Genomic DNA, 12,411 nt, shown 5'->3' with positions numbered 1-12,411 from the left:
GATACCCCACTCAGACACAGTATACTGACTCCCAGTCCTTGTTTTAGCCCCACAATGCCCAACGACAGGCAGAGTAACAACAAGTACCATCTTTTAACGTCTTTTGGTATGACGCGACCTGGAATCGAACCCCCGGCCTTCCGCGATTCCTGGTAGTATGTGCTGTAGAGATTATATAGCAGACCCGTGGGGAATCCGGGTGAGAATATAGGATCCCATGACATCCCACGCTTGTCGCCACAAGCGACTAAATCCCCCGATCGGGTGGCGAGGCTCGGCGACTTGGTTGATTGCAAATCACCGCATTCCAATACCGTGGATCGATGCTTGTGATGTCAATCTTTGAATATTGACAGGCTGCTGTCATATATCAGGAATATTGCTGAGTGCGGCGTTAAACAAAAATCCAAAGAAAAATGCATTTTGTTTTGCGACATTTGCTCATGCCATTTCAGCAATTCCCAATGCTGATTGGTCGGTTGAAGTGATATGACGTCACGTATTGAAAAAAAAATAATATGAGGTGATATATTGTTCATGACGTCACAAACAGATGACATTGCGACATCACCACAATTTCCCTGTTGGGCGGACATTTCATACATCATCTCTCTTCATACAATGTAAAACACATCTCCTCATACAGAGAATGGAAACAAATCTCCTCATACATAGAATGGTAAACACATCTCATACTTACAATGGTAAATACATAAAACATTCTACTCGAGACTCGGGGTCCCTTATTTTGTGCCCTTGTGGACGAAAGATCGCTGGGGGTCATACTGTATACTACTACTTCTACTATCACTACTACCACCACTTCTACTACCAAACTACCACCTCTTCTACCACTGCTGCTGCTACTACTACTACTACTACTACTACTACTACTACTACTACTACTACTACTGGTACTACTACTACTACTTCTACTACCAATACTACCACCACTTCTACTACTACTACTACTACTACTGGTACTACTACTACTACTTCTACTACCAATACTACCACCACTTCTACTACTACTACTACTACTACTACCACCACCACTACTACTACTGTTACAACTACCACTACTACTACTACAACTACTACTCCTACCATTTCTACTGCTGGTGCTGCTACTACTACTACTACTACTACTACAACAACTACAACCACTACTACTACTACATCAACTACAACTACTACTACAACTACTACTACTACTACTACTACTACTACTACTACTACTACTGCTGCTACTACTACTACCCTACCACTACTTCCTGCCACCACCACCACTGCTGCTGCTGCTACTACTACAACGCCGCGTGGTCATTCCTCCGTGACGTGTTGCCGGTCAGGGCGGCAAGTGTCATGTCGGGAATGGTCAGACGTATCTGGAGCTGATTGTCCGGAACATCTGTCTGCCGGACGCTGGGTGGAGATCCCAAGGGAGAGGGGGAGCACAGGAAACACGGGGTTTCAAGTCAGTAATGGACAGGCACTGGACTCGTTATGCGTGGAATTACGGACACTTCAGAACTGCTCGCCATTCGCTGTAACCAGTCCAAGAGATTCCGACAGATGCTGGAGGCTTTCCACCGTTGATATTCTGTGTTAATATTCTGTGTTAACATTCTAAGCGTTTCATCAAGCTTGTAAGCCCATAACAAATTATTTTTCTCTCTGGAATATCGTCACGAATGAGTACATGTTGCAGAATGAAGGTGAAATGGTTTCCCAATGTTCATCGGCGACAAATGAATTAACGCAGTCTGCCATGGCGCGTGTCGATTATGTTCAACCTACACAGGTGAACACACCGGACGCAGGGGGAACAAAACCCTGACAATGCCATAAAACCCCTCCAAACATTCGTAGATCGCCTCCGTGGTCCAGTAGTAAAGCGTCCGCCCCGGAGTGCGAAAGGTTTGATCCCCGGTCGCGTCATACCAAAAGACGTTAAACGATGGTACTTGTTTTTACACTGTCTGACGCGCGGCATTAAGGGGCTAAAACAAGAACTGGTCGGCTCGGAGTCAGTATATTGTGTCTGAATGGTGTATTCGTGTTAAACTGTGGCGTGGTATTTCAGTGGGCTAGCTCTATGAAATCGGCATTAGTCCGGACTGGTACACGCTGCCACACACACACGTGCATGCACGTCGCTATGTAAGTGCAATAATCTTGGACGCGACGTTAAACCCCATTTCACCTCATCCCCAACCATTCGCCAGCAGCAAATTGTCTGATGGTAGTCAGGCCACAGGCACCACTAGTCTGCCAGGTGAACAGCGTTATGTGCAGGTAGTGCGACGCAAGTCCATCCGTTTCAGCAGACATATGTATGGGTTACACTGTATGTGTTTTGTACTTCTTGAGTTTTAACACAAGGATGATGCCATTTCATGAGGCAGGTCACTATCATGAAGCTAGTGTTCAGCTGTATTTGTGTATAGGAAGATGAGACTTGTGCCATTGGAGAGGACCTTGTCTGCTGGCTGGGAGTAGAGGACATTGTCTACTGGCCGTGAGTAGAGGACATTGTCTGCTGGCCGTGAGTAGAGGACATTGTCTGCTGGCCGTGAGTAGAGGACATTGTCTGTTGGCCGTGAGTAGAGGACCTTGTCTGCTAGCCACGAGTAGAGGACATTGTCTGCTGTCCGTGAGTAGAGGACATTGTCTACTGGCCGTGAGTAGAGGACATTGTCTGCTGGCCGTGAGTAGAGGACATTGTCTGCTGGCTGGGAGTAGAGGACATTGTCTGCTGGCCACGAGTAGAGGACATTGTCTGCTGTCCGTGAGTAGAGGACATTGTCTACTGGCCGTGAGTAGAGGACATTGTCTGCTGGCCGTGAGTAGAGGACATTGTCTGCTGGCCGTGAGTAGAGGACATTGTCTGCTGGCCATGAGTAGAGGACATTGTCTGCTGGCCGTGAGTAGAGGACATTGTCTACTGGCCGTGAGTAGAGGACATTGTCTGCTGGCTGGGAGTAGAGGACATTGTCTACTGGCCGTGTGTAGAGGACATTGTCTACTGGCCGTGAGTAGAGGACATTGTCTGCTGGCCGTGAGTAGAGGACCTTGTCTGCTGGCCGTGAGTAGAGGACATTGTCTGCTGGCCACGAGTAGAGGACATTGTCTGCTGGCCGTGAGTAGAGGACATTGTCTGCTGGCATTGAGTAGAGGACATTGTCTGCTGGCATTGAGTAGAGGACATTGTCTGCTCACCATGAGTAGAGGACTGAGTCTGCTGGCCGTGAGTAGAGGACATTGTCTGCTGGCTGAGAGAAGAGGACCTTGTCTGCTGGCTGAGAGTAGAGGACATTGTCTGCTAGTCATGAGTAGAGGACATTGTCTGCTAGTCATCAGTAGAGGACATTGTCTACTGGCCGTGAGTGGAGAACTTTGTCTGCTGGTCGTGAGTGGAGGACTCAATGCATTTGTTGCTGACAGTTTGTACTAAGCAAGACCCTTTTTAGCCTTTGAATGGACCGCCTCCGTGGTCTTGTGGTAGAGCGTCCGCCCGGAGAGCGGAAGGTCCAGGGTTCGATCCCCGGCCGCGTCATACCAAAAGACGTTAAAAGATGGTACGTGTTGTTACCTTGTCTGGCGCTCGGCATTAAGGGTAGTATACTGTGTCTGAGTGGGATATTCATGTTAAACTGCGGCATGGTATCTCAGTGAGCTAGCACTATAAATCGGCATCAGTCCGGACTAGTACAAGCAGCCACACAAACACACACACGTACATGCACGGCGCTATATAAGTGCAATAATCTTGGACGCGACGTTAAACCCCCTTTCACCTCACCTCACCTGGTCTTTGAATGTTATTTGGAAGTTATACACATAAGAGATACATTTATGCACAAAGTCAACTTCTTTGTTATGTGAAACACAAGTTATTAACAGATGGCTTCCAATTGTCCACTGCCAATTACCAATCAGTGCTGAATGCCCCTGCCTACCGTTTGTCCGTTGCTTAATACCAATCAGTGAGAATTTAGTTCCTGATCAGCGCCAGTTTACTGTTGTCTTCCCTTGTTAAGTTTCCACATTTTGTTATCTTATTACTTTTGTTGACTTACAGGTACATATATATGCTCTCTGCATCCTAGCGTTCACCTTATGAAGGTTTGTTTGTTTGTTTATTGTTTGTTTGTTGTTCGACGTCGCTTCCGGACTGTAGCGGAAATGTTTTCTTTATTGAGTAAGAGTCTGCTGTATATTCGTTTAATCTCGATCTCAAGCTGTTCATGGGTCAGGTTAAACATGGCGACAAACGCGCTGCAGTCACACACACAGTCGGCAGTGTTGGTGGTGTTTGTGGCCAATGTCGTCAGCCCATAATCGACCGTCGTGATGAAAGAGGATCCGGATACTCCTGAAATAAATAGATGTAGATAAATAAGATGTTCTGTTTGTTTGTTGTTTAACGCCGCACTCAGCAATATTCCAGCTATATGACGGCGGTCTGTAAATTATCCGAGTTTGAACCAGACAATCGAGTAATTGACATCATAAGCATCGATCCACGCAATTGGGATACGATGACATGCTTCAACCAAGTCAGCGAGTCTGACCACCCGATCCCGTTAGTCGCCTCTTACGACAAGCATAGTCGCCTTTGACGGCAAGCATGGGTTGCTGAAGACCTATTCTACACCTGATCTTCACTTATGAAGAAATAAGCATGCAGAAAGATGTCAACATCCATAACTTTCCGACTTTTGGATTGGAGCGTTCCTTGCCAAATGCACACGAGTAGACGCCGATTGTGCGAAGGAACACAGGAGTAGACGCTGATTATGCGAAGGTTATAGAAAAATGATAAACTATAAAACAGAGAGACTCGCAAAACTGTGCACGCCCAAAGATGAAATATATCGCCAATGGCAGGGTACACTCCGTGATTAGCAAACAAGCTGCATAAATCAGCAGTGGAATGCCCGTTTCTTGTCATGCTATATTCAGATAAGCCATATTCGCCGGTATTCAAACACCCTGCTTAACTCTTAACGCCCTTGTTCGGGAAAGAAACTGATTATAAATAATGTCATAATAAAGATAACACAATATATATGGTAGTTTAGAAATAAGCAGTTTCCTTCGACGTGCATTGAGGGAGCGCAGCGCAGTGCAGTAACGGTGCTTTTACGACCGCTTCAAAGGTCCTGACCCATCCATGGGCTTGTGGGGATCTTGTACGTTTCTAGTTGTATCGCAGTAGTTAAGGAAGTGAGTAAATAAGTACATCTCCCGCCTCAGCCTCCGTCATCACCGTGACCTGGACGCTGGACTCTGGATGAGGCACACCAGTGGTTAAGTCCATGAGAGTCGAACACGCAGTCAGGTGTACTTGCCATGTACATCCCAGGTCACGCGTTCATCCAGCATCTGTAACTGTAACAAGCTTTGTCGTCTTTTACGGCAAGCATAGGTTGCTGAAGACCTATTCTACCCCGGATCTACACAGGTCGCTAGGGTTAGTGAGTGTTCGCGTAAAGGACATCGTCACTCGAACCTCTGTCAACATCTTCTCAGAAACTGCTGGACCTTTTAAGTTTAAATTTCGCATGAAGCCACGGTTGATACTTAAATGTAGGATCGAGCCTCGTTTTGCCTGCTGTATTGGAAGCCATTGTGTGGCCAGTAGGAGACGGAGGTACTGACGTGAAGTTTGATATGAAAGACGTTTGTTTGAAATTTGAGCTCATAGCATTGGCCATACTCTCAGCTCATAACATTGACATACTCCCAGCTCTTAACATTGACCATACTCCCAGCTCTTAACATTGACCATACTCCCAGCTCTAAACATTGACCATACCCCCAGCTCTTGACATTGACCATACTCCCAGCTCATAACATTGACCATACTCCCAGCTCTTTACATTGACCATACTCCCAGCTCTTAACATTGACCATACTCCCAGCTCTTAACACTGACCATACTCCCAGCTCTTAACATTGACCACACTCCCAGCTGAACTGTGTCGTACTCCCAGCTCTTACAGTGACCATACTCCCAGCTCTTAACATTGACCACACTCCAAGCTCTTAACATTGACCATACTCCCAGCTCTTTACATTGACCATACTCCCAGCTCTAAACATTGACCATACTCCCAGCTCTTAACATTGACCATACTCCCAGCTCTTAACATTGACCATACTCCCAGCTCTTAACATTGACCATACTCCCAGCTCTTTACATTGACCATACTCCCAGCTCTAAACATTGACCATACTCCCAGCTCTGAACATTGACCATACTCCCAGCTCTTAACATTGACCATACTCCCAGCTGAACTGTGTCGTACTCCCAGCTCATAACATTGACCATACTCCCAACTCTTATTATTGACCATACTCCCAGCTCTTAACATTGACCTTACTCCCAGCTCATAACATTGACCATACTCCCAGCTCTTAACATTGATGATACTCCCAGCTCTTAACATTGACCATACTCCCAGCTCTTAACATTGACCATACTCCCAGCTCTTAACATTGACCATACTCGCAGCTCTTAACATTGACCATACTCCCAGCTCATAACATTGCCCATACTCCCAACTCATAACATTGACCATACTCCCAGCTCATAACATTGACCATACTCCCAGCTCTTAAAGTGACCATACTCCCAGCTCAAAACATTGACCATACTCCCAGCTCTTAACATTGACCATGCTCCCAGCTCTTAACAGTGACCATACTCCCAGCTCATAACATTGACCATACTCCCAGCTCTTAAAGTGACCATACTCCCAGCTCATAACATTGACAAAACTCCCAGCTCATAACATTGACCATACTCCCAGCTCTTACAGTGACCATACTCCCATCTCTTACAGTGACCATACTCCCAGCTCTTACAGTGACCATACTCCCAGCTCTTACAGTGACCATACTCCCAGCTCTTAACATTGACCATACTCCCAGCTCTTACAGTGACCATACTCCCAGCTGAACTGTGTCGTACTCCCAGCTCATAACATTGACAAAACACCGAGCTCTTAACATTGACCATACTCCCAACTCTTAACATTGACCATACTCCCAGCTCATAACATTGACCATACTCCCAGCTCATAACATTGACAATACACCCAGCTGAACTGTGTCGTACTCCCAGCTCATAACATTGACCATACTCCCAACTCTTAACATTGACCATACTCCCAGCTCTTAACATTGACCATACTCCCAGCTCTTAACATTGATGATACTCCCAGCTCTTAACATTGACCATACTCCCAGCTCTTAACATTGACCATACTCCCAGCTCTTAACATTGACCATACTCGCAGCTCTTAACATTGACCATACTCCGAAGCTCATAACATTGCCCATACTCCCAACTCATAACATTGACCATACTCCCAGCTCATAACATTGACCATACTCCCAGCTCTTAAAGTGACCATACTCCCAGCTCAAAACATTGACAAAACTCCCAGCTCATAACATTGACCATGCTCCCAGCTCTTAACATTGACCATACTCCCAGCTCTTACAGTGACCATACTCCCAGCTCATAACATTGACCATACTCCCAGCTCTTAAAGTGACCATACTCCCAGCTCAAAACATTGACAAAACTCCCAGCTCATAACATTGACCATGCTCCCAGCTCTTAACATTGACCATACTCCCAGCTCTTACAGTGACCATACTCCCAGCTCATAACATTGACCATACTCCCAGCTCTTAAAGTGACCATACTCCCAGCTCATAACATTGACAAAACTCCCAGCTCATAACATTGACCATACTCCCAGCTCTTACAGTGACCATTGTCCCATCTCTTACAGTGACCATACTCCCAGCTCTTACAGTGACCATACTCCCAGCTCTTAACATTGACCATACTCCCAGCTCTTACAGTGACCATACTCCCAGCTCTTACAGTGACCATACTCCCAGCTGAACTGTGTCGTACTCCCAGCTCTGAACATTGACAAAACACCGAGCTCTTAACATTGACCATACTCCCAACTCTTAACATTGACCATACTCCCAGCTCTTAACATTGACCATACTCCCAGCTCATAACATTGACCATACACCCAGCTGAACTGTGTCGTACTCCCAGCTCATAACATTGACCATACTCCCAACTCTTAACATTGACCATACTCCCAGCTCTTAACATTGACCATACTCCCAGCTCTTAACATTGACCATACTCCCAGCTCATAACATTGACCATACTTCCAGCTCTTAACATTTACCATACTCCCAGCTCTTACAGTGACCATACTCCCAGCTCATAACATTGACCATACTCCCAGCTCTTACAGTGACCATACTCCCAGCTCTTAACATTGACCATACTCCCAGCTCTTAACATTGACCATACTCCCAGCTCTTAACATTGACCATACTCCCAGCTCATAACATTGACCATACTTCCAGCTCTTAACATTGACCATACTCCCAGCTCTTACAGTGACCATACTCCCAGCTCATAACATTGACCATACTCCCAGCTCTTAACATTGACCATACTCCCAGCTGAACTGTGTCGTACTCACAGCTCATAACATTGACCATACTCACAGCTCTTAACATTGACCATACTCCCAGCTCTGAACATTGACCATACTCCCAGCTCTTAACATTGACCATACTCCCAGCTGAACTGTGTCGTACTCCCAGCTCATAACATTGACCATACTCCCAACTCTTAACATTGACCATTCTCCCAGCTCTTAACATTGACCATACTCCCAGCTCTTAACATTGACCTTACTCCCAGCTCATAACATTGACCATACTCCCAGCTCTTAACATTGATGATACTCCCAGCTCTTAACATTGACCATACTCCCAGCTCTTAACATTGACCATACTCCCAGCTCTTACAGTGACCATACTCCCAGCTCATAACATTGACCATACTCCCAGCTCTTAACATTGATGATACTCCCAGCTCTTAACATTGACCATACTTCCAGCTCTTAACATTGACCCTACTCCCAGCTCTTACAGTGACCATACTCCCAGCTCATAACATTGACCATACTCCCAGCTCTTAAAGTGACCATACTCCCAGCTCATAACATTGACAAAACTCCCAGCTCATAACATTGACCATACTCCCAGCTCTTACAGTGACCATACTCCCAGCTCTTACAGTGACCATACTCCCAGCTCTTACAGTGACCATACTCCCAGCTCTTAACATTGACCATACTCCCAGCACATAACATTGACCATACTCACAGTTCTTAACATTGACCATACTCCCAGCTCATAACATTGACCATACTCCCAGCTCTTACAGTGACCATACTCCCAGCTCTTACAGTGACCATACTCCCAGCTCTTACAGTGACCATACTCCCAGCTCCTAACATTGACAAAACTCCGAGCTCTTAACATTGACCATACTCCCAGCTCTTAACATTGACCATACTCCCAGCTCTTACAGTGACCATACTCCCAGCTCTTACAGTGACCATACTCCCAGCTCTTACAGTGACCATACTCCCAGCTCTTACAGTGACCATACTCCCAGCTCTTACAGTGACCATACTCCCAGCTGAACTGTGTCGTACTCTAAACCTGCCCCTGACTACTTCATTGCCTCATACGAACATGCTCAGTAGTTTTGTATGTCGATGTAGAATTATCTGTCCTAAATTTCCATTACCGACAATCGTGATACGTTGCGAGAAGGTATCAGTGCAAGGGGGGTAACTCCAGATAGTATAGTGATTTGTGGCAAGGTCAGCAATATCACGGCTGTGGATACCAGAAATGGGCTTCACACATTGTACCCATGTCGGGAATCGTAACCTCTAGGCTACCCGACCTCCCCCAGTGGGAAGAGATGGCTTGTCAAAAGATATGAGATTTACCTGTTGTGGTAATGGACAGTCTTACTAGACTCAATCCTTTGTTTAATTAAGATCAAATAAATAAAGACGTTTGAAGTTAATTGGTAAAATAATTGATCTGGTCAGATCCAGTAGGGTCATATTTTATTTTATTTTCTACCCGTATACATTTAACTAATGAACTATTTCATCACGAAAACAACTTACATTTGTAAGTTTTCACCTCGGCTTCTTACAAGAATACTGAGTTTTCTCAATTTACATGTTTCTTTTTTACGAAATTGTGCCTATTTCGTCAGAGATATCTGAATTTGTTACAAACAGGTTTGCAGAAAGTTGACTTTGTTACATCACAGATAGGTACGCCCCAGGTATACTTTCAACACTCCACTATAGCAAGAACAAGATTGGGTGATTCTACCAAAAGTGCAATACTGACACATGGTTACATTACAAATTGAGTTAATTAAGTTTATTTGTTTTGTCATGACTATTGTAACCTATTATCATAAAAACAATACTCAGTAACAAAGTGTGCACGATATTAATTTATAACGTTGCTGAATTATTTATGTGGCTATTAAAGCCCAAACAACCCAATGACATTTCATTTATATATTACAAGTCATATTCTCAGGAGGTGTATGAGAGATGGGGTATGATTGGGACTAATCCATTTTACCACTTAGGTAACAAGCATTGGATAGAACACAACCGTGGCATTTGTGATTATATTCGTTCGTTTGCTGTTTAACGGCGCACTCAGCAATATTCCAACTATATGACGGCGGTCTGTAAATAATCGAGTCTCTACCAGACAATCAAGTTATTGGCATTCTTGGGCATCGATCCACGCAATTGGGATACGATGACATGCATCAACAAAGTCAGCGAGTCTGACCTTCCGATCCCGTTAGTCGCCTCTTACGACAAGCATTTTGTGGCAATCATGGGTTGCTGAAGACCTAGCGTTATGAGCTTAGTGGGTCCGAATGTTGTCAACTACGTCTATTGGACAGAATATACGTGGAATTTTTCACAAGTACTTTATTGAATTTATAGAATTCACCAATCAGAAAGGTCATAGTCACTCGCCAGAAAGGTCATGATCATTGGCCAGAAAGGTCATGGTCATTGGCCAGAAAGGACTTTTCCACTAACCAGAAAGGTCATGGTCATTGGCCAGAAAAGAAGTGGTCATTGGCCAGAAAGGAAGTGGTCATTGGCCAGACAGGTAGTGGTCATTGGCCAGAAAGGTCATGGTCATTGGCCAGAAAGGTAGTGGTCATTGGCCAGAAAGGTAGTGGTCATTGGCCAGAAAGGTAGTGGTCATTGGCCAGAAAGGTCATGGTCATTGGCCAGAAAGGTAGTGGTCATTGTCCAGAAAGGTCATGGTCATTGTCCAGAAAGGTCATGGTCATTGTCCAGAAAGGTAGTGGTCATTGTCCAGAAAGGTCATGGTCATTGGCCAGAAAGGTAGTGGTCATTGGCCAGAAAGGTCATGGTCATTGGCCAGAAAGGTAGTGGTCATTGGCCAGAAAGGTCATGATGATTGGCCAGAAAGGAAGTGGTCATTGGCCAGAAAGGTCATGGTCATTGGCCAGAAAGGTAGTGGTCATTGGCCAGAAAGGTCATGGTCATTGGCCAGAAAGGTAGTGGTCATTGGCCAGAAAGGTAGTGGTCATTGACCAGAAAGGTAGTGGTCATTGGCCAGAAAGGTAGTGGTCATTGGCCAGAAAGGTCATGGTCATTGGCCAGAAAGGTAGTGGTCATTGGCCAGCAAGGTATTTTTCACTTACCAGAGAGGTCATGGTCATTGGTCAGAAAGGTCATGGTCACTGGCTAGAAAGGTAGTGGTCATTGGCTAGAAAGGTCATGGTCATTGGCCAGAAAGGAAGTGGTCATTGGCCAGAAAGGTAGTGGTCATTGGCCAGAAAGGTATTGGTCATTGGCCAGAAAGGTAGTGGTCATTGGCCAGAAAGGTCATGGTCATTGGCCAGAAAGGTAGTGGCCATTGGTCAGCAAGGTATTTTTCACTTACCAGAGAGGTCATGGTCATTGGCCAGAAAGGTCATGATCACTGGCCGTGAAGGTCTTTTTCATTAGCCAGGAAGGTCATGGTCATTGGCCAGAAAGGTCTTTTTCATTAGCCAGACAGGTCATGATCACTGGCCATGAAGGTATTTTTCACTAGCCAGGAAGGTCATGGTCACTGGCCAGAAAGGTCTTTCACTAGCCAGAAAGGTCATGGTTATTGGCCAGAAAGGTCATGATGATTGGTCAGAAAGGTCATGACCATTGGCCAGAGTCAGACATGCTCTAAAAAGCATTGACAACGTTAACAATAACTGCGAAAATTGCCGCTCAACCTGAGCCCGAGAGAGAAGCTTAATTTGTATTGTATTCAACACAATGTACCGAGAAGGACGGTAGTGTGAAGCAATGGGCAAACCAAAGGTAGATCAAGGTGTGTATTCAGGTAGATGAAGGTGGGAATTCAGGAAGATGAAGGTTGGTATTCAGGTAGATGAAGGTGGGTATTCAGGTAGATCGAGGTGGGTATTCA

General features: G+C 45.3%; 1 protein-coding gene across 1 annotated transcript; it reads right to left on the bottom strand.

Annotated features, from left to right (window-relative positions):
• Positions 1-2,423: 2,423 nt before the first annotated feature.
• LOC125384128 lies at positions 2,424-3,197 on the bottom strand. The gene has a single exon (XM_048402558.1). It carries the CDS (start codon positions 3,195-3,197, stop codon positions 2,424-2,426), a length of 774 nt encoding a protein of 257 aa, XP_048258515.1.
• Positions 3,198-12,411: the final 9,214 nt, after the last annotated feature.

Source organism: Haliotis rufescens, unplaced genomic scaffold, assembly GCF_023055435.1.
Source record: "Haliotis rufescens isolate VD_foot unplaced genomic scaffold, xgHalRufe1.0.p SCAF_27, whole genome shotgun sequence".
Lineage (NCBI taxonomy): Eukaryota > Metazoa > Mollusca > Gastropoda > Lepetellida > Haliotidae > Haliotis > Haliotis rufescens.
This window is presented reverse-complemented; position numbering and strand designations above follow the sequence as displayed.

Bases quoted from the DNA above. Each gene is read 5' to 3' on its own strand.
- LOC125384128 (XM_048402558.1), bottom strand. From the start codon at position 3,197: ATGCCAGCAGACAATGTCCTCTACTCAATGCCAGCAGACAATGTCCTC.